Genomic DNA, 23,671 nt, shown 5'->3' with positions numbered 1-23,671 from the left:
GGCTTTTATCAGACAAACCTATTGCAAAGCAAATTACACTGCTTGAGCAATACCTCCCAAGGTGAATCACAATGTTATTACAGTGGTGCATACTTCACATTATGTTTTGGCAGGCTGTGATGGGTGATGATAATCTGTGAGTGTGTGTGTGGTTCACTTCAATATGTTTTGCTACAGGCTTCAGTGGTGGGTACGGTACATGAGTGAGACTTAATTTGATGTGTAGTTTGTTTTGTCGGACTGACAGATGATCATTTTGTGAACATTTTTTTTTTGTAAATGGCCCCGTGTGCATCGACACCTATGTGTATGTACTTGCATATGTGTGTCTAAGGTGCTCGAGAGCAGCAGCTTCTGAGAGTCTGGTTAGGTCTTACCACCCAGAGGTCTTGTTTGGTGGGTGATGAATTAAGCCGAGTAGGAGAGGGAGGGTTGGGATCTGTCAGGGCCCTGTTAGCATCTCTGTCCAGTGGCAGACGCTGGGAGTGGCTGCCTGACCCTTTTCTCATGCTGGTCAGATGGAGAAATCCATCAAGCTGACTAAATCGCCACCTGACAGCAGATAACTAGCTGATTACAGTGTCACATTATTTTTCATGCAGTTTGAAATGAGTCAACACAAACATTGAGTGAATAATAACACTGATTTAAAACAAACAAATTAACATGTAACTTGTAAATTATACTACCATAAAGTAAATTAGGACAAAGCGCAGTCCTGGTAAGACTTTGGTGTTTAACTTGTTTAACTGAATTACATTTCCAAAGAGAATTATCGTGAGTGTAACTGGAATCAGCTTACGCGTTTCAGGTTCCCATGTCAACATTAATACAAGTGATCAATGTTGAGTCCAAGAGTCAGTCCTAGCAGTTATCACTAAATTTCCAGAGTGCTCATCTACAAGAGAAAGATACTGCAAACGACAAAGGAAAAATATTGTGAAATTAAGAAGTATTATTTATTTGAATAGTTTTATTTTACAGTTACAAGTACAAAGGTGAAATCGGAATATCCATGGCTGCACAGTGCTTTAAATATAGATGCAGGATGTGACATTAGAGACTTGATGAAACCATTGTACAAGAGGTTAGGGTATAATTTCAGCTAGACTAGAGTGCCTTCTTCACCCCTCCCTTAAGTAAGGAGCCACTTGGCTGACCTATGTTGTCCCTCAAGCCGGAGTCTTAATCATAGGGCATTGCTTGGCTGGATTTCTTTTACACTCAGTGCCAAGAGTAAATGAGATGAAGAGCAAGCCTCACTAAGCTCTTATTCACGGTACCCTCTAATTTCTGTGCATTGGCTCCTCCCTCCATTTCATTTCATAGATATGTTGTCAAGATTATTGCAGTCCATTTTTTGTAATTAAAGAGCACTTAGGAAGCCTGTATATATATTTTTTTAAATGCAATGTCATTATTTTAGACTTTCTAAGAAGGGCGTAGCAAAGGGAAAATGCCTCTTAAATTGAATGAGATTACAAGTGGACTCTGAAAAATGAGGCAGAGTGTGAGGTTAAGTGAAATCCAGTGGAAACTCTGGCGAGAGTGAGACAAATGGTGAAGTGCTTTTCCCACCTTGGCGTGGGGCCTCTGAGCCCTGAGAGGGAAGCAAACGGCGGAAGGAAAACTTACGAGGGATTCACATTTCCTGCCTCTGCTGCTTAAAAACAGGCACATGTGTTTGTGTGTGTGCGTGTCTGTGCGTTAATGCTTGAGGAATTTTACCAGCTGTCCTAAATAGAGTCTGAGTGTAAAGGGAACCCAATGATGGGCTTTGAATCACAGAAATGACAGAAGACACATACAATCCCCCGCCTCTTTTTGTCACAGATGATCACTGTAGGATCAGAGGAATATTTGTTACATCCATTACTGAACCCAGCCAGCTTTCACCACTGACCTCTGTGCTATTTGTTGCTTGTAAGGAGCTCAGCCTCATTCAGCTGGAGACCCTCATGTATATATTAGTCATTTGCTCCAGGTAGAAACATTAGCTAATGGCCTGACATGTACATGTAAATGCACTAGGGCTGCTCACATACAAAGAGCGCTGGTGGAGGGTATTAGCCAAGATGAGTTACGGCGACATCACTGTTCATTACATCCATTACAGGTTTTCCTTTCTCACCCCCACTTGCTGCAAAGAAAAGCTTGACGGTGGCTTGATGCTTTTAACCACCTCAAAGGTTTCGATTAAGCATATGGGTGATTGTTTGTTTTGGTTTGACACTCGACCGCTTTGTCATTGGGAATGGGGGTTTGGACCAGGAGGTGGGCTTTTGAGAAGGTGGGGGAGCAGGCAGTAAATGAGGCAACAGTTGCTCGATGAAGAAAAAAAAGGGAAGAAACTCAGAGAGTGATGCAGCCAACTGCCTGTCAGTGCTGTCCACTTGAGATGATTAATGGCCACGAGCTGTGATGGACAGAGCCAGAGAGAGAGAGAGGCTCCTGTTCAGTGAAGTCACCAGTCGAGAACCCCCTCCCCGCACCACGAAGTGTTTTACTCGTGCTCCTCTCACCAGAAAACCACACACATCGTGGTCAGAGATCAAGATCCATCTCAGTGTGACACTCTTAATTGGAAGTGTAGCTTCAGCTTAAGAGGGACCACATGCTGTGCTATCACAGCTTTAGAGTTATTTTAGAGGAAAATCCCAGATTTAGCTCTGTTAATAGTAATAAAGTGGTAAGCAGGACTTGTCTGTGTGATTAAATTATAGTGCTGATGTTGGGGCTAGAGGAAGATTTATAGAATGAAATGAAGGGTTCTTATTTAGCTCCACAGTGAAATGCACCAGGAGAGCAGTGTTTGTTCCTTTGAAGCTCCCAGAATTTGCTGCAGGATACAGAAAAATGGCACTAAAGGGATTTTGATCAAAACAGAGCAAGTCAGCAATTTAGTGACATAGCAATATTTGCATATTCCTTTACACTCAAATTTTTTTTGACTAAAAAACAAATGTTAAACATGCCTTTGTATTACCTTTTACAAAGCACAGCATTTTTCCCCCCCAAGGTTTAGATAGATTTTATTTGAAGTATTTGTGGTGTGGGAACAGTGGCCTCCCAGCAGGACATTAGAGGAAGTTCCCCAACTGTAACCCAGAGACCGAGTGCTCTGTCCATACCAATTACAGCATGAATGGGCACTGGGGGATCCACGTATGCATTATATTACTCCCCTGGTCAGCCTCACACTGGCCCTCGTAACAGGCAGCCCCTCTGTACAAACACCATACCACAATAGGAACATTCTCTGGCTCTGTAATATGGACTCGTTTTCCTTTAGTTAACACCCCACAACTTCTGGAAAGTGGCAGCACCTGGTTGGTTTAACAACAAAGCCCAAGGTTTTGTGAGCATATTTGTCCATTTCAGATGAAGTGTTGGGTTATAGTTAAAAGGATTTTTTTTTTTTCGGGTGGTGGCGGCGGTGGTGGGGTGTGGGGGCAGAACTAGAATCCTGCTAATTGGTTTGGCAGGTAAAAGGCTGTAGATGTCAGAGTTCCTCCATAATTTTGTGATAACCTTGTTTTCCTGTTATATTTATAATCTGAATTGTGACAGATCTTCTCCTAATAGATGCTGTTTTTTAAAGCCCGTGAAGCATGTTTTACACAGAATCCACCAATAAAATAGAAAGAGGAAATGACATTATGTCCTCTCTTTTCTTTCTTTTCATTCCCGTCCTCTTCCTTTGCACCCACTGAATTCTCCTCCCCCCTCTGTTTATTGTGCTACAGTTACAACCACTGAAACTTGATAACACCATGGGGGATAGGGTTGGAGGGCCGCACTGTGGCCTGCTTGCTCGGTGAGACCGGGGGAAGGAAGGACTGGCTGGATTAAGGGGCCTCCTGTCCTACGCACAATGATTAATGATCTCTAAATAAGTGGAGGCAAGTCTTTTAGATATGGTAACCCTGATAGACATCAGACATGTGACTGTCACATGTCTGTGTCTGTGAAAAGGACAAAAGAAAGGATGAGGGATGAAGGTGGTCAACGTGGAAGTAAGAGACGAGTGCAGACGGGGTGCCAGGGTTACTGAGGAGAGGTTAAAGGAGACATCAGGCAGCTTGTATGGGAGAACGCGGCGTTCTTTGATTTCCCTTTCAAAGCACTTTGTCAGTGGTCTGAAACTGACTGAGGTTACCAATCAGACTGAAAGATAATGAGGGAAATGTACAAGAAGATTAGAACTGGTAGTAAAGGGGCCCTTCTCTCAGCATAGGGTGAACCCAATGACTAGTCAACCGCTTCATTTTCCAAAAGAAGAGATGAAACTCTTCCTTTTGGACACATCCTCCCATGCATTTTTCATCAAAGATTTGGTGGTAACTGCCCTGATACATTTGAGGGTTGAGATTGTCTTTGGTTTGGGTAAACCCCACCCATCCCCTGCCAAATTACAGCCCAGCCTTAAGGGCACAAGCATCTAGAGTGGTTATCCATTTCCTTCAAAACAAAAGGAAATAGTAGTTTTCCTGATGTTTTGCGTGTGGGGTGGTTTATTGGGGGAAGCTTAGATTAAAATCTTGTGACTTTTTTATTTTTTTTGTTTTTGCTTCTATCTTTCCAACCAAGGCTACTCTTTGTGTCTTTTCCTCTCTGTGTTTCTTCATCCCAGCCCCCAATTGCTTCCATCCCCTGTTATTTCCTCTGTTCTGCAGCCACACTATTCCACAGCCCTAGATTGCCACTGTGCTGTCCATCTTTAATTACGACCATACTGTACTGGGATTTGAGACCCTAAATCGCTATGGTCATATGACCAGGCAAGAGGACAAGTGCAGGCCCTCAAACAGATTCATGCTTCCCAGTGAGGTCATCGGTCAGGGTAAAAATAATACTGGCTGGCTGCTCTGTTCATTCACCCATCTTGTTTTGCACTCACTGAAAAATACTTACAAGTGAATGCTCTTATGGGAAATGGGAAAGTAATAGGGTAGAGGATGGTATTGAATGGGAAAAATAACATGACTTGTGATGCGAGTTGGATAAAATAGTAACGGTTTGAAGAAAGAAATTCAGAAAACTGTGGCTGAAACTGAAACGGCAAGAAATCTGTTCCTCAAACAATGTATGCAATACAGGAACTTCCTAAAATGTAGTATGTATAATCCTGCGTGATGGAAGTAGGCCACAGTGTATATTGTAAATTAAGTTAAAGAAACGCAAAGTTAAAAGTAAGAGATTTCAATAATTACAAATGATTTGTGTAAGTTGATTCAGCATAAGCACATTAATAATAGGGTGCCAAATCAAGCTTTTCTGTAAATATATGTATGCTTTTAATTTTGTATTTGAGTTAATTGGAAACTTGTTAACTTCATTGTGCTGTTTCATGTGAAATATATTTAATCTTTGGGCAATCAAAATGGGGTTTTGTGGTTCCATCGTAAAGCTTTCTGCGCACAGAATTCTCCTGTGATCAACAAATTCCCTAAGCCTCTGCTATCTGTATATCTGCGTGTCTTGCTTCTCCATCTGTGTCCTGTGTGTGCTCTTAAAGCAATGTTTCCTGGCCTCCACACCCTTGTGATGGATGGTATGAAATGCATTACAGCCCCCAGAGGAGCCCTACACCCGTACAATAGCCCTGAGCTCACTTCCACTGCAGCTTTGCTGCCTTGCTCCATAAGCCACACAGCAACAGAGGTCTGAGTGCCTAATGGAAAACAAGACGTTTGATTTGAGGGAAGAAATGGACATGAAACACACAAGTGCTGTTGTCTCTTTGCCAGTGGCGCTTTAGTTGATGTGGTTTATTGTTTGGGGTACATGATTACATAAAGGCAGTGGTTACTTAACAAGTGGTGATATATGAGTGTGAGATGAGTTATCATCATTTGCAGTTAGGCTTAAAATAAAATCTTTAGCGTTGCAGTATACACTGTGTCATCATCAGTTTTCTATTGGTTTACTTTCTTTTGTATCATTGACTCCTAAAGAAAAATGAAATTATAGAGCCCTAAATTAGCAAATAACCTTTATTATGAATTCACTAAAAGGGTTTTTTTGTACTTGTATGTTACTTACAAATTAGAGCTTTTTTTCTGATGTTGATTTCATTTCAAGTCACTTTGCATTAGCATCAGCTAAGACCCTGAAAGGTAAACATATGACCCACTCTCATGGATCTTAGAAGTCAAAAGTAATTAGCATTGACAAGAGGTAAAATTTGCAAGATGAGTGCACAACCCCCAACAATCCCCTTATGTGCGTGAACAGATTCCCCTTTCTCCTAGGCTTATAGCATTTGATGTCTCCGGTATTGATCAGTGGTGCTCGGCCTCAAATGGTGCTCATCAGCTGATGGCTTTATCTGTCAATCCGGGTGGTCATTGATTGAAGCAGTTAGCTGTGTTATAAAGCTTGCTTTAAGGGACAGAGGGCCCCCTCAGTGCATCAGTAAAGTCATCACTACCTCACGTGTACTCTTTAATCCAGCAAAAACTAGTTTGACTAGTGACCTGTCACCAATGTTGGCCAGGCGTATTTTGGTCTCAGGATATCCTGCAGAACCCAGCTGTCCATAGCCAAAAATTGTATTTATGTCCACTGTGGAATAGTCAGAAACAAGCATCTGTAGCCAACAGAGTTACAACATGTGAAATGCTGTTTTAATTCAAAAGATGCTCTTTCTTAAACCTGAAGTACTTTTGTTACTATAACTAAAGAAACAAAAATAGTCCTGTCCTGTTTGTCTTGTTTGTCTACCTCACCACTTCTTTCTCTAGAAAGGCTTTTTTTCACTCGTTTTTTTTTTTTTTTTAAAGCAGAAAGACCTGAAACCATAATTTGCTCTATCACACTGCCTTTAGTTCTTAGAACTTATAACCCTCAACTGAAGCCATGTAGTAACGTGCAAAAATGCATGCAAAACAGTCTTTTTTATGAAGCCTGGGGGGGGCTGTTGTACTTACTAAATAGCTGTTGTGTGTCTGTTTGCACCATGGCATTTTTCCCTCTCTCTATTTGTCTCCAGGCCTCCTTCCTCTAGTTGTTGTTTTTAAGCTTTATCTGTGTTCTTTTTATTTGGTCTAAATATTACTCCTTCCCCTCACTGTCGTACTCTTCCTGATTTGGCTTCAGTTGAATTTCAAGGGTGGAAAAATTGAAGCCTCACCTCAGCAGCTTAATCAGTGAATGCTGGGTGGGGGTGCGTCGGTTAATGCCGAAACACCCCCACCCCTTTCTCCCCCCTTTCATGCGTAACTGTCACATATACATTCTTTACACTTTTTACTGGAAGATCAGCGATGTTTGTTTTCAGCCAGTCTGCTCGGTCACTGTAGTCTCACTTGATTTTCAAGTTAGGCAGAGATTTAGAGCAGAAGTTATCCTTGATATATGGCCTAGTTTTAAAGTTTGACATTAGGATATAAAAAGGCAACATGGCATTTTATATTTTCTTGTTGAATACGAGTTCCAGCAATTTTGGTAAACATGGAAATAGCAATCATGCATACTAATTTTTAACCTATATTAAATTGTTTTTGAGGACTAAAAATATGTGTACAAAACAGCTTCCACTGACCTTCCACCTCCAAGTGAGAGTAACTCATAATACAGGCCTGTATCATTAGTTTTACTACATGTGTCAACAAACATTTTTCCTCCCAACACCCACACACTGCAAAACTCTTGCTGTTTTCTGCTGTTAGCCCATGTATCTGTACCATGCTCATAGATTTATTTTTGTAATCCAGTCATAGCTATAAGTCACAGAAAAGGAAACCCCACCACAAAGTTTTAATAACGTCAAGCTTTAACAGAACAAATTGTAAATACATTTCATGCATGAGTTGCGCAACAGGTTTTAGTAGTTCCTGTAGCTTGACTGGAAACATACAGCCTGTAGTGATAAATGTTAGTTGTTAGAGAACATTCAAGCACTCCAACAAGGTAAAGCATTGTTAAAAGAACCTCCTGACAATCTCTCTGATCACATAGATGTTTTCAAACGCATTCCCGTGACAATGTTTGCTTAGTTTCAATTAAAAGCTGTTGGGTGGAGTAACTTAACCAGATCTGTGATAAGTAAAAACACCCTGAAGGACTTGTAGGTGGATCCATAAACATCTGTTGACCATTGGTCAGTCAATAATCTTACCTTTTGTCAAACACTAAGCAGAGCAGAATTTAATGCATTTAATACAATTTATAGGAGACGGACAGCAAGCATCTGTCAGGATGTCCCGATCAATTAGTTACTTTAAATATATACCTAACCTTTGTCTAAATTTAATATAGCCTAATCTTATTATTTTAAACCTTGAAGGAGTTTTTCCTTTACTGGTTTGAAGGAAGCAGAAATACTACACATGGTCCTACAAAGTTTCCCATTTTATATAAATAGGTTTTCCCTTGATATACTTATCAACAAGCAAAATGTTCTCTCTCTGGACTGGGATAAATCTGCTGAATGTGTGTTTCCCTTCTCTCTCTCTGACGTACAAGACATTTTTAAAATACCAGTGACTTTGAATAACCATGCAGCATAAGACACTCCAACCACCACTTCTATCCATCCATCCACCCATCCACTCATTCATCTCTCTGATGGCTCCGGTGTTGATTGGGGTCTGGTCAGTTGATCTGCCTGGTCTCTGGGAATCTAGGGGACTTGGGTTACAAATGGAGAGGCCGTCTCATTTTTCGCACCATCCAACCTTTTCAATCCCCCTCCCCCTCTATTTCAACAGGTGACCCATCTTCATGACCCACAGAGAAGGAGTCATGTTTCTTTTCTTTTTGTCTTTCTTTCTGTACATCTATCCATCTCACCTCTGAGATACGTTACTGACAGAGCTGTCAAAAGATTAAGGAGGTCAATCCACCAATGGTACTTAAAACACCATATAAAATCTTGTCCACTTTATCATTGCAGAGATTTCTTGACAAATTGCACTTGAAATATTGTCCAATTCAGTTTCTAATAGTGTCACTGTGTGTATTCTTGACAGACTTCCCAGTGTGTGAACAGCAGCCTTTGAGATTTACAGCTTCTGACTTTTGTTTGGAGACTTGCCAGCTTTGCAATGTTTTACACCAGCCCAGAGCAGTTGACGGTGCACAGAAGACAGCTCCTTTAATATACTGGCTGCCTGCTCACTGTAATAATTCTTACTAAGAAGCTCCTCCTCTGCAAATATAGCTTCAAGTGAATTATCCATCACTGAGTGTTTGCCTTTTTTCCCTTAAGTATTGTTCTTTTTATTGCGCTAGAAGGAAAACCTGGAGGAAGGAAAAGAGGGGATCTGCTGGCTTTTGAATTTAGAAAAAAAAAAGAAAGAAATTTATTAACCTTTTATTTAATTTTTCATCAACAAAGGGACATATTAAATTTCTCATATGAGAAAAAGCTATTATTTGTGTATGTTTGTGAGCTGATGTTATATATTTCTCAGTTACTGCGCCGATGACTTAACATTACTTCCAAATGGTGCCTTATGTGGTCCTTACATTGGTTAATCTCTTTACTGTGCTGTTGTTAGTATAGTGACATCATGCAGCGGCTGGACTTGATAATGTTGTCGCACATTATCTCTGCAGATGGATGAATGTGGCTTAACTAGTTCCAGTGTAATTCATTCGACGTGGCGTCCTTTATTTTGACTTCAAGCTCACAGAGCGATAGAAAGCCTTTGTTTTTCTTGGTTTTTGTGTTCCTTATCACATCAGTGGTCAAATACAGTTGACAGAAGATAAGTCATTTCTTGGCTTTTCCTGTCTTTTCTTTTTTTCCTTTGTCTACCTGTCAGCTCACATTAATTGCATTTTATTGACATAAAAGTAATGAAACCTCTGCAGCCAGAGATGTAGGAGTATATTGACTGACTTATATTATATAGACTTTATTAGATGACTGTCTCTCTCTTTATGTGACTCTGCCAGCTGCAGCTTTAGCTTCATGCTTAGAATAGCAATGCATCTATAGTGTAATGTTACATTTAACTTCCCTTAGGTGGAGGGCACTACATATCTTAACACTTGATATGAATTGGTCCTTCATGTGAGGGTTGGCTCTGTCTGGACTAAAGATAGCAAATTCCATGCACTCAAGGCTTTTTTACCTTTTATGTCCCTGACCGTGCATTAAAAATAAAACAAACATGCCCCAGTGAACACCAGGGTCCTGACAATATTCTGGTCCGAAGTATGAACATAAACTAAACAGCCAGGGGCTGCCTACATAAAGTAAACTCCCAGCATGTGGAGCCCAGACACTTATCTCCCTTGTCAGTGTCTCCCTGCCCCAGGTTAATGAAGGGTTTGGGCTGGTCTGTGTTGGTATTCTCTAAAAATGAAAACATATTTTTCTGTTTATAAATGCAATGTCATCAGACAAAATTCCTTCAAGATGGATGGGAACAAAGATTTTTTTTTTTTTCTGTTGAGAGTAGTATCTAATATACATGCACAGAAAACATCTGAAGCAGCACATCAGGGATTCATAAATACTTCATCTCAGCACTTCAGAGTATAAAACATCATCAGTAAGACCAGTGCAGTCTCAAGGGAATAGTAATCTGATTTATAGTCCTAAATATTCTGGTATTATTGTTTAAGTAACAGTGAATGTGCTTAAATTGAAATGAGGAAACATAAGTTAAAAGAAATAAGAGATAAATTTGGTTTAGTCTGATCTGCTGTGTAGACGTGGTGTTTGAGGTAGCGAGGAGGAAGAGGAGAAAGGTCTTGGTCAGCGGCACTCTAAAAGGGCTCAGACACTGCTACAAGGCCAGGGGCTGTTTGTGCTGGCTGACACCTTTCTTACTGCAGTAAGAATCCAGTCTTTCTCCAGCTGGCTAGCTACCACACCTCCCCCTTCCTTTTCTCCTTCCTTCCATCCTTCCTTTCTTCCCTCCAAAAGGGACTTTCAAGATACTTAGCTCATAAAAAAATAAATAAAAAAAAAATCAAATCATCCCTGTGAGGAATTTCTAAATTGATCAGAAGAGGTAAAGAAACCAAAAACCATGAGATGATGTGATGTGGTGTTTAATCCTGTCCCTGCTATTTTCCTGTCTTTCTTCACTGTAGATGACAGTGAAACCTCACACCAGTCAATGTTCATTCAGTAAAAAATTCATTTCCTGTGTGTTGTCCGCTGTAAGGCTGTCAGGCTGTCACTTAATTATTTAAAGAAATGCCCATCAAGTGAAGTCAGCAATATTTAATTTACCACTACTGGCGTCAGGGGCACCCAACTGATTTATTATACAGACCCTTTAATGTGAACAGCTGTTTTCTGCTAAAAATAGGTCAGAGGTCAGATAAAATGAACTTGTTCCTTTTTTTTTGGTCATTTAGATACAAAGTCATACATTTTATTCTCTCTCTAATCAATAAATATAATACACCAAAAGGGCAAAATGGGTTCTTTTTTCTTTTTAATTTATCTGGTTTATTTCTGTCATATTTCCTTATGAAGTGATCACAAGCCTCTGAAATGATTTTTAGATACTGTTTTCTTTATTACATATGATACTGTGTTATTGTGAGTGGGCATCCGTGTGATTTATTCACATTGTTTGTTAGATGAGGAGTTTATATTTCATAGTTTAAAGCACTTGAATCGTTAAAGCATCTTAGTTATAAAATATAAGAATAATGATTTGTTTTTACTCTTCAAAATATTGTTCCACGAATACATTCCTCTTGCATTTTTGTCCTTATAATCTGCATCCGTTATCATCTGAAGTCTAGTCGTTTGAAGGCTAGCCCTGTGGCTCTTGTGTTCTTGGTGGAAGTTGGAGGAAAGAGTTGGGTAGTGGTTCGGGGGCCCTCAGCCACGGCACTTCCCACCAGAGCGACCTCTGACCTCTGGTGCCATTAATCACTAGGCTTCTGATGGCCGTGTCCCTGGGGGAAAATCAGTCCGGGGCAAAGGATGATGGGAGGTGAGGCCTGCAGCCAATTACAGATAGACTCAGAGCAGACGAATGGACAAATCAGGTCTTTACAGAGAGATGAAACACCCAATAGCTGTCTGCTTGAGGAAGAGATGGTCTTGTGTTGGTTGTGTTGGTAATCCTAAAGTCTCTAGTCTTCTCTAGTGGAAATTAAGCATTGAGGTTGAAGTGGGAACAGGTATTCCACCAGAGCAGAGTGCATGCGAGGCAGAGTGCCACTGTGATCAAAAGAGATGTTTGGGCCTGGTCTAATTAAGCCTGTTAGAGCTAAATGTCTCCAGGGTTGGAAAGGGAGCAGATGTTGAACACCAAAGGCTGGTGACATGCTGGTTTTCGCAAATGAGGGAACTGTCTCTGGCTAACTGCCCAAGCCTTGCTAATGTGATTTTTGGTCAATTACAGTATTATTAAAGGTGTTTTCCCACTGCTTTCACACGTGGCTAAGCAATGTTAAAATGTGAAACGGGACTGATGTCACACATGGACTAATTAATCCTTTTTTGTTTTCTAAAACCACATCTGGTCCACTGAAGATGTATAAATGGTTATTTGTGTTTGTTTTCTTCTTTATGGGCTATGTTCTAAAATTGTTTGTAATTAATAAAGTCTTGTTTTGACTTTATTGTACAGCAAATGATGACAAGAGTGTTGGCGTGAATAAAAATCCTAACCAGCTGCTGGCCTGTCACTATGGGGCCAGTGTTGTTGTCTCATTTGTTGTGCTGTCATTGTTCACAGCCTGGCCGGTATGAAAACATGGCTTCCTGCTGACCTGCAGTTTAATTCACACATCAATAACCCCTGGCTGATCTCTGACCCCCTTAGTTGTATTAATTGTTTAATGTAGGATTGATGTCCAGCACTGCATCAAAGAATGATGGTCGCAGCATAGCGCTGCTGGTCATTGCTTGTTAGTGGAAAATTTAGTGGAAGCTCTCCATTCTTCAACTGGTACATTTGAACATGTGAACTGGCCAATGCCAACTGTTTTGCTGGTTTTTGCTTTTTGTTGTTGTTTTTAAATATATATCTCTATATATAATAAGCTAACATGCTGCATGCCAAAATGATAACAAAACTGATTGTAAAAATTTGCGGTTTAAATCATTCTAGAAAGACTTATTCATTCATTTATTGGGCTGAATGAGCAATTTATCCAAATCTGTTTAAAAAAACAAAAACAAAACAACAGCAACAACATAAATTTAAATTTGGTGTTTCTCTTTCCACCTTACTCCCCTCTAATCCACAGCAACTAATCAATTCAATTCAATTCAATTCAATTTTATTTATATAGCGCCAAATCACAACAAAAGTCGCCTCAAGGCGCTTTATGTTGTACAGTAGATAGCACAATAATAAATACAGAGAAAAACCCAACAATCATATGACCCCCTATGAGCAAGCACTTTGGCGACAGTGGGAAGGAAAAACTCCCTTTTAACAGGAAGAAACCTCCGGCAGAACCAGGCTCAGGGAGGGGCGGCCATCTGCTGCGACCAGTTGGGGTGAAGAAGGAAAACAGGATAAAGACATGCTGTGGAAGAGAGACAGAGATTAATAACAGATATGATTCGATGCAGAGAGGTCTATTAACACATAGTGAGTGAGAAAGGTGAGTGGAAGGGAAAAACTCAATGCATCATGGGAATCCCCGGCAGCCTACGTCTATTGCAGCATAACTAAGGGAGGATTCAGGGTCACCTGGTCCAGCCCTAACTATATGCTTTAATCCACACTATTATCACTCCAATTCTTTCCTAAGTAAGTACATCAATTCTCTCTGCTACTCATTTTAGCAGAATTTTAATTGGGGTTTTATTTACTTATTTTGATAATCAAATGATCAGAGATAGTGGCGTAACAATTGTGAAACCAAAATAAAAATGTCCCAATTCTAATTCACTAATTCTTCCTTCAATGCTATGGTGAAGCTTTTAGGGTCCGGCTAGTCTGGTGCAAACAAATGGGCTGTAAATATGGCACATTAATAGTTTAACTTTTGTGATTCATGATCTTATAATGATTAAGTGGTTCAAAATACTTCCCTCTAAGTATATCCCTCAAAAGAAAAAGTGAGGTATGAGTTTTGTTCATTAGGATTATGGTTAATTTAATGTCTTGCTAAATCCAGTGGAAATGCACACCTGGTCTTAAACAGAAACCTTAAACAAATTCTTATTCCTTTAAACTACTCATCTTCTCTCTCTTACCTATGAACTCAAATAATCTATAAAAGAAGCTAGCATCTTGACAAGCTCACTCTTAATTTTCTATTAATTGGCTCTGAAGATAGGATCCCCTTTTCCCAGAACAATTTTGTGCAGCTTTAACAAAGTACAAAAAAATCCATCAGCTATAAATACTACATTTGATGTCATCCATCAACTGTGTTATTTATTTATATGAATAAAGGTGAATTTTTAATTTACTTCATTTTACAGGTACGGTGTTCTGTTTTGTGTCTGTGTGTGTGTGCGTGTGTGTGTGCGTGTGGTATTCTTTTAGGTGTTTTCTGTTTTTTATGTGTTATCGTACCTACCAGCTTTCTGGACTGTCTATGCTTAACCCTTAGCAGCAGGTTCCAGAAGCCTTCAGGCTTCATTAGTGCACAGAATAATGAAAAAGTAACACTGAAGTTAGCCTGTACTTCCAAAGACCATTTAAAGAAAGATTTGTTAATAGTGACTTCTGTGTAACAGGTTAAAGGTGATTGATTTTCAGTGGATACAGTAGTAGTAAAACATTTCCTTGACCACTAACATAAAGACACCTAAAAGGTCATAGTGCTTTGCTAGTGCCATCATGGTGTCTTGATCTCTCCACTCCAAAGGTCCATGTGCTCACCAAGGACCTTTGCACATGGCTTAAAGACATGTTGCTAACTTAGGAAAATGAATCGGGGCTAATCTTCATGGCCTGATCACACTGCTATTTCACAGAGTCATTAATGAGTCCAATTCCAGGTTAAGAGCAGCCTGTGGAGGGGCTGGCGGATTGACTGGCATTAACTGTGAAGACAAATCTGTACGATTCCCCTGTACTGGGCCTGGCAGCAGTAACGCAGAGGGGTGTGGATTTGCTCAGTGCAATCCTCTAAATAAGCTTCATTATACCAGCCTATCCATGAGCCCCCCCCCCCAACCGCTGCCCATGGATTAGCAGGTTGTCATGATCCTTCAGTCCCCTCCTCCTGCCTCATGCTTACACTATTGCACATTGCACTTTTTGATTCTGTTTCGTACAGGAACCGCCCACTTACCCTCCCTCTTCATCCACCCACCGTATCCTCCCCTCACGCTCCCAGCAAGCTTCGCTGCAGATAAGCTGTTGACAAGATTAATGCATCTGTATCAAAAGTCTAGAGCAGCTTTGCTTTGTGTTGTTTGTGAATCCCCTTTTCCAGGTCAAGCTAAATTGCTTAACTGGGCTAATGTGTTTTCAAGGCAAATTTCGCAGGAAATAGCCCTTGCCACCCATGTCTAACCAGTATCCTAACAACCCTTAACAATATGTAGAGGTCACAAAAGGATATTGGGTGCTTCACCACTGAGTGATATTTTGAAGCAGAATCCAAAGTTTTTTTCTTTTCTATCAATTTTCACTGTAAAAACTTCAAATCAAAGTCATTCTTGCCTCCAGGCAGATTTGTGGTAGCAAGGCAAAGTTCCTGTTTTAATTAATTAAGAGTCATAACTTTTACTTAGGCATAGAAACTGTATGTGTATGTAAGGCTGATAAAAATGCTTAAAGTTTAGTGTTGTTGGCCCAAAATGAGCTTAAACATGTTTTCGCACAGGTTATATTTATAGTACACATGCTCAGTGTTTCATCACAATACAGCTTTTATTTCTGGCTCAATCCAGACTGCTGGCCTAATCAGCCTCACTCAACCTACAAGAGCTCTGAACAAACGCTCACATGTTTATTTGCGATCTGATTACCAGAAAGAAAAACAGTGAGGACACTTTAAAACTTTACTACTATAACAAGTAGATATGCCTGCCAACACACATTTCTATCTGTCATGGAACTCAACTGTGTAATTGCATCAGTGTAGCAACATGATTGACTCATATGATTCCCCCATCTCACATTTGTTTGACTCTTTGTGGACAGTGTAGGGGGGTTAACTGCTGTCTTTGCTATTAAGATATTTCTTCAGGACTTTCTCCTCTAGTGTCTCTACAAGTCAAGATGTTTCAGCAGACATTTGAGTGTTAAATACAGGTCCTTTTCCATTGTATTAACATTTACACCTTTTTGCATGTTCCAACCACAGACCACTTTAAGGGTTGTGCTCGTAGGAGTTCATGAGTACTTCTGAGTGGCCCTGGAAAAAGAAAAACTGCTGGCTGGGCTCACTGTGACTAATTAAACTGGAAACAACTGCCATTTTTTTTAACATAGCAGAGGAAAGGTTTATGGTCATTAAATTTAGCCATGCACTGTGCTTAAATAGCAACACAGCCAGTATGTTGATTCTCTCTGCTGCTTCTGTTATTGTTGCTGCTCTGCCTTGCTTTGAATTGACGTAGCAGTCAAAGTGGTTGTTCACTGCATTAAAAACAAAAAACTGGAAACGGCTGATTAGGATTGTTCCACCTTGCACCCGCCTTATGTTTTTTTTTTTTTTTTTTTTTTTACCAGAGTAAAGGAGCCTATTGGTGAAAAAAGCTCTTAAAAGTATTTCATTTTAGAGGGAACTCCATTGTGTGTCAATATTTGGTTGGAAAGCCCATTCTCAGCATTAAGATTCAATGTCTGAGTATTAAAAAACTTTATCCATGTGAGACATAAATGCACTTTGAACCAAAGACATACTTTGTAAGACATTGTTCATAATTCACTGAGCCATATTTGTTTTCTTTTCCTGTCTTCCGTAGGAACCCCAGTCAATCGTATCCCAATCATGGCCAAGCAGGTCCTAGATCTGTACATGCTGTACAAGCTGGTGACAGAAAAGGGAGGCCTCGTCGAGGTTATCAATAAGAAGATCTGGAGAGAAATCACAAAGGGACTCAACCTGCCTACCTCCATCACCAGTGCTGCTTTTACTCTGCGGACACAGTAGGTCTTTGCTATTGTGACACAAAGCTAACTAATTAAAGGTGCTGGATCGGATTAAAGAATTTCAACAGCTTTCCTCATCGTGTGGAAGCCAATAGCTTCTTCGGGCACTAAATATGTTCATTTTGGGAGCATTTCAGCCATCTTTTCCAGTTGTCCTTCTCACTCTGTCTTTTATTTTAATCATTCTAGCTGTCTAGAGAATTGTTGCGACAGCTCAAGTTTTACTTCCTAGTATACATGCGGAAACACGCCTTCCTGCGTGCACATGCAAGGATCCGCTCTGGATGTTGGTATGAGAATGAATGTCAATAGCTTGCGTATTTGTACACACACGTTTGTTTTCTCCACTGGCCCAACTTTTCTCTTTACCCCCAACCCCTCAGCGCATTACATCACACATGATTGATTTCCATCGATTTATTGATGTGAATTTGGTCAGAGTTCACAGTGACTAAGGTGGGGTTTGATTGACAGCTTATAATGCCGAACCCTGACTAAAACTGATCGCTCTCTGGATGGAAACCCTTTAGCAGAGGTAACACCTCTCTATCTTGTCCAGCAGTACATATCCCTAATGAGCCTTGATGTATTTTTAATGTTGCTGGACTGTTGTCTAGCATTGGTCGGCTAGCTCTGTCTAATGGATGCTGCTGCTCGTGCTTCTTATTGATCCGTGGTACTTTTATCCCACCATTATGCAGTAAGCACGCATAATGTGTATAGTGTGCTCATTTATGGCATGGAAAACATTGCAAAGCTGTGACTCCGCATACTTGCAGTGCTGCTGTGATGTCATGCAAATATAATAAGCACACCGAACATGTTTTGAGCAAAGCTTTAAAACAGTCAATTCTATATAAATTCATACATTTAAGAAAGGAGGTTACTTTCAGTTTACTGAAGCGGCTTGATTTATAAATATGCAACCTAATGTCTGTTTTCAGGATCAAACATTAGAGAAATAAAGTTGCAAAAGGTTTTTAATGTGTGAATGTGCACAAAGGATTTGACACAGGGGGCAGAATCATTGTGACAGCACTGCTGGAGATGAAAGGTTAGGTCTTTATTCAAAGCGGTCTATTTTTTGTTCTAAACTAAGGTACAGACAAAAAACACAAAGTCGCAGTGAAATCAAACAGAGTTCTCTCTACTATCTAAACAAATGCATTGAGCTGTATACACATTTGGATAAACAGTGCATCTCTCAGTGCACATGTCTTCTTACTGCACCTTTAAATGTCCCCATGTGTGCTTTTTTATGTTCTGTCACATATATACAGTGCTGGAAGCTCATATTTAAAAAAAAAAAAAAAAAAAAAATGCTCAGAGTGTGTTAGCATATGTGCAAGTAATCCTCGTTAGTCAATAGGTCTGAATTATTTTTTTTTCTACTCTTAGCTCTCTGTGTGAGTGGCAAAATTGTTAATATGTTCATCTCAGGTGCTCATCTCTAACTGTGGTCAGAGAAGCCCAGCCCATTTGCTGTGCAAATATTTGTTTGCAGCCAGTCAGAAAAAAATGTCGTCTTAAAGTTAAGGGAAATGGAACTAAAGCAACTTGCTTTAGAAAATAGGGACTATTATAAACTGCAAAGTCTCCTGTAGAAGAGCCCAACAATAGGTAAGAGTAAATTACCAGAATAGGTCCACCTTAAGTCAAATAGCACTGGACAATTTTTGAAGAACCAAAATATTAAACTATTGACAGGCTAAAAATGAGACATGTTCAGTTACATATTGGAAGTAGGATGTTTTCTCTTCTTACATATTCATAAAAAGTGTCCTGAAGCCACTGTTGTACATGTTAACATATTCTCTCATTTAATATTATATATCAGCTGTAATGTTTTGAAGTAGCTATAAATTGCAATGTTATTTCTGATATTATCCGTGCAAATCTTTCTGTGGTGATCTCACATGTTACTGTGCTTTTCTTTTTCCTTAAGGTACATGAAATACCTGTACCCGTATGAGTGTGAGAGGAAAGGCCTCAGCTCTCCAGGCGAGCTTCAGGCCGCCATTGATAGTAACCGACGCGAGGGTCGCCGTCCGTCCTACAGCAGCAGCCTCTTCCGCTTTTCTCCCTCTCCCAGCACTGCTCCCCACATCCTCTCACCCCCAAAGATGCACCTTTCCAGTCTGGGAGCGGGGGCCTCAGTAGCTATCAATGGCCTTCAGGCCTCACCGGGACCCTCTTTGAAGAAAGGTACGTGCTTGAAAGCTTGAGGTTAAAGGAAACACCAGAATCTGATCTATGCCCTTTGGTTAATAAATAGAAGTGGGGTTTACTTTCTGTTGCCTATCTGGCAGCTCTCAGATGTATATACTGTGTGTTAGTCTAAAGGTCCTTTGGATCAATTAAAGGCACAATGAACTAAGTAAATGTTTATATCAGAAACTACAACTGCTTCATACTGGTTAGTACAGCGTGGGTGCTGCTTGTTAAGACCTTGAAAGAGATTGTAGAGAAATGCTGCCCTCTGTTGGAGTTTTGAAAAACTACACCTGTGAAAACAACTGATAAACCATAAAATAAAACGTTAGCTACAGGAAAGACTGGTTTTAGTAATTTGAAGAGACTTTTTCCTACATATGGAACCTGACACTTCACAGCATTGTGGTCTGTTTTTGTCAAATATCCATGTGAATGCGAGTGTCTGCCTCTGTGTGTGTCCCTGTGTGTTTGTGCATTTTTAGTGTTCATGTCTTTGTATATGTGTGGAGTACACCCAGTTATCTGGGTGGAACCAGTTCTGCCTCAGGCTATCGAGGCCCTCACCTTTACTACGGCTTAATAACATAGTTGGGGACACTTTGTGAACTTTGCCTTTAGTCCACATAGTTGGGATCTGGTTGATAACTGTCATTACACTGCTGCTATCTTTTCTGAAGTTACTTTAACTTTGTTGGTGTGTGACTCAGCTGTGAACCCCAGCAGAATCTGTGCTTCAAATTTTTTTTAAAAAGGATTTTGACTCATATATTGGCTGTAGCTACATAAACCAGTTCTACTTTGTTAGAAATCAGTGCTTTAAAACATATTTATAACAACAGAAATTAAATCAGATGGCTAAAGATCAGTTTAATCAAAATGTTTTAGAGACATGTAGAAGGCTTGCAGTTTCTTCTTTGTTTCTTTTTTTGTGTACTTGTACTGCTTTCATTACAATCCGAACCAAAGCACAGCCAAATGTAAAAAGTTTCAGACACAAATTTTGCTTGTCTTCTGCAAAAATCTGACATTCAGGCTGCTTTTTCTGCTGTTTAGCTAAACATTTCTCTGACAAAGTGTTACTTTGTTTAAGATTACAAAGTGGAGATAGATATACATGCTAGTAAAGTATATCAGTAACCTATACTGAGTTTTCCACGGGTTTTTAGATGTTGTGTTTCTGGGAGGTGGTGGTGTTATTTTAAGGTTGTTTCCCCGTGTTTTTTTAAATTTTATTTTATTGTATAGATCAGGGGTCTGCAACCTTTAACACCCAAAGAGCCACTTGGACCCGGTTTCCACGCAAAAGAAAACACTGGGAGCCGCAAATACTTTTTGAAATCTAAAATGAAGATAACACTGTATATATTGTTTTTTACCTTTGTGCTTTGTGTGAACAACTAAAGTAAGTAAGTAAAGTTTATTTATTAAGCGCTTTTCACAGACAGGCAGTCACAAAGCGCTGTACACAAATATTAAAATAAACAATACAATCAATAGACATTATACACAATGTAAAAGATCAAATGTAAATAATGTAAAGAATATAAAATACGTAGATCAACAAAAGGCTTGTTTGAACAGAAAAGTTTTTAACAGCTTTTTAAAAGAATCCACAGAGAAACTAAGGTGTGTTGCTTATGAAATCCATGAAGTGCTACAGAGAAAATTACATTTTATTTATGTAATTAACACATGTTGAACTCTTAAAGAAATATAACAAAAGGAAAGACACCCAGCTGAACTAAAATGATCCATGTAGCAAAAAAAACTGTTGTGAGCCACCACCCTCACAACAGTTTTTTTTTTTCAATTAAAAAGTAATTGGAAAAAAAGCACTATGCTGCTAAAAAAATAGATATTTGCAAAATTCTGCCTAAATATCTATTTTACCTTGTTAATGTGTGTGGCGGGGCGTGGTCTGCAGTGCCGCTGCAGGGGAGTCGGACGCACCTGAGCGGCACCCGCAATCACGCCTCGCCGCCTTAAAGCCTGTGCTCTCTCTGCTGTTGTGTTGTCGGGCTGTGAGCTGAAAAGCTACAGCCGGCTTTATGCGTACGGCAACCATGTGTGAAAAGTGGTCAATAAAGAGATGCTGAAAAGCATGTTCATGGACACATCGTTGGGTCTGCCGTGATATGTTTACAATAAGATTTCTGGTCCCGAACCTCTGCGCACAACGTCTGCAAATCGGGGCTTTCATCTTTACTCAGGACTGTAAGCTGTCATCTGTGAGGCGTGAGCGGTTTTGTTTTTAACATAGTTCACGGTGGAGAACAGCTGCCGACATAAAGATCCATAATTGGCCTACCTGGGGTTGAAAGTCTTTCGGCGGGTATAGCAGCTTCCGCGAGTGTGACGCTTATTGTGAGCGATGAAATAATAAAATATAATTTTATTTTTATATTTCAAAATCACAATAATCTTCCAATTTAGAACTACAAGTTAAAAAAAGAACTAAACACAAATAAAATACACTTCAGCTAAATACTTTATTTTCCCAAACCACCCGGAGCCGCAGTATAAGGACAAAAGAGCCGCATGCGGCTCCGGAGCCGCGGGTTGCCGACCCCTGGTATAGACAATAACCCTTGCAGACCCTAGCAGACATTTCAGTATAACAGTTACTCAGATTTTGCATACTATCTTCACTGCCCCAGAAAAGGAAATGACACACGTAACCTAAAACCAGATGTCTCCCTACTTCAGTTAGAAATTGTGGATCTTCTTGACAGATACATCTGGGGCTTGTCTAAACTCTGGTGTCTTGCAGAATTTGAGGCTCTTTCACACAGCACTCATATAAACTTTCATCCAAACATAATAATCATTTGTAATTTCATTACAATTTGTAGTTCCAGTTGCCAGCTTACCTTTTGTCTGAGAGGAAGAAACCATATATATATTTTTGTTTTGTTTTGTTTTGCCAACACATGGACCTCACACTTTTGTTTTTACATCCATTCTGATGTATGTTGCCTAAATACAAAATTGGAATCATTTGGCTGAGCAAAAACATTGAGGTCCTTCATATCAGCTTTTGTATAGTAGAAAAAAACCCTCAAGTTACTGGGTTTAGTACTGTACTATGGATAGTATATATACCCACTTGTCCAATCATGGTGTGGGCTTTACTTTTATAACTCCCATTAGGTAGGACTGATGACCTTTCACATTCACCTTGACAGATTCATGCATTTCAGTTTTCAAGTTACACAGAATCACGAATCACTCCTTTTGACTTATTCAGACTAAACTTCCATTTCTCCTCCAGATGACCTGACCCCACCGATTATGGCTGCAAGACCTTCCATGGCACTGGCTCTGGGTCAGCAGCAGGTTGCTGGCTTGGCCAGAGCTGCCACACTGGAGCAGCTTAGAGAAAAGCTGGAGACCGGTGGTGGAGAGGGGCCGGAGAGGAAGCTGGCTCGCTTGGCAGAAGAGCAGCAGCGCCTGATGCAGCAGGCTTTCCAACATAATCTACTGGCCATGGCTTCCCAAATGCCTATGAACCTGCGTCTGGGAGCCCCTGCTATGCCCACCAGAGGTCAGTGTTGAGAAGTTTGTTGAGACTGTGTCTAAAAAAACCCTGGAAATTAAATACAGTGTTTGTTTTTCTATTGAAGTTAGAGGTATCATATCATGGAATCGCAGTTTTAGTGTGTTTTGAGACATCTGTAAACTTTGGTGAATGTTTGTGGTGAATATCCATCAATATTCTCCAAAGTCTGTGGATATCTCTAAAGAGCATGCTGCTATCATGGAGCCAAACCTACTGCTGTACATGGGATTGGTAGCAAAACATGCGTTAGCCAACAGAAAAAAAATCTTTAACACGTTAACGTTAACATCTTTTTGCTGCTTAAATTTATTCTTTCTGTGGGGGAACCTGAGCTCGTTTCTTGGTCTCGTCAAACCCACCAGGCTAACCCTACGGCCGAAAACAAATGTGTTTTCTGTTGCATGCAGCTGCAACCAATTTACCAAAGCCCATCAGTTAATGTTTTAAGCTGCTGCATGACTTTGTATAAATCTGCATACATTCTATTCTGTAATATTTTGAATAATTTCACGTATTTCATGAACAGCTGAGAGTTCTCTTCCCTTGGTTAGATGTTAAGTTGTTTTTCTTGACCATGGAAATAATTCTGTCATCATGCACTGTAGTCGTGTAGTTGAGCATAACCTGTCAAGGGTCAAGAAACTGACCAAATACATATTTTATATTAATGGTGGAATTTTAAGGAAAGAAAATACACAAAAATAATCCCTTCACTGTTATTTATGTTTTGGGGTTTTTTTCAGAAGAGAAGCAACAGGACATGTCTCTGAGTATCTCAACCAATGGAAATTCCAGCATTACTGTCTCAGTAGAGGTCAATGGCACAATCTACTCAGGTGTGTATGAGGGTGGGATTAGGTAAATTTATTTTGCTTAACCTCTGGAAGGATTCAAGCAT

At 39.9% G+C, this 23,671-nt stretch overlaps 1 protein-coding gene across 3 annotated transcripts in view; it reads left to right on the top strand.

The window, feature by feature from the left end:
- Positions 1-23,671, top strand: part of LOC100695615 (AT-rich interactive domain-containing protein 3B) — a 57,939-nt gene that overhangs the window by 30,650 nt on the left and 3,618 nt on the right. For 2 of the 3 annotated variants that reach the window (XM_005447685.4, XM_019360701.2), the window contains exons 5-8: positions 16,814-16,997; positions 18,946-19,205; positions 22,486-22,758; positions 23,517-23,609. In XM_005447685.4, the coding sequence (XP_005447742.1) occupies positions 16,814-16,997; positions 18,946-19,205; positions 22,486-22,758; positions 23,517-23,609 (810 nt within the window). The remainder of the gene's footprint in view (positions 1-16,813; positions 16,998-18,945; positions 19,206-22,485; positions 22,759-23,516; positions 23,610-23,671) is intronic. The other variant, XM_003437685.5, reaches the window with a different exon arrangement.

This window comes from Oreochromis niloticus, linkage group LG1 (assembly GCF_001858045.2).
Source record: "Oreochromis niloticus isolate F11D_XX linkage group LG1, O_niloticus_UMD_NMBU, whole genome shotgun sequence".
NCBI classification, from domain to species: domain Eukaryota; kingdom Metazoa; phylum Chordata; class Actinopteri; order Cichliformes; family Cichlidae; genus Oreochromis; species Oreochromis niloticus.
Note: the sequence above shows the minus strand (reverse complement) of the source record. Positions and strands in the feature narration are given on the sequence as shown.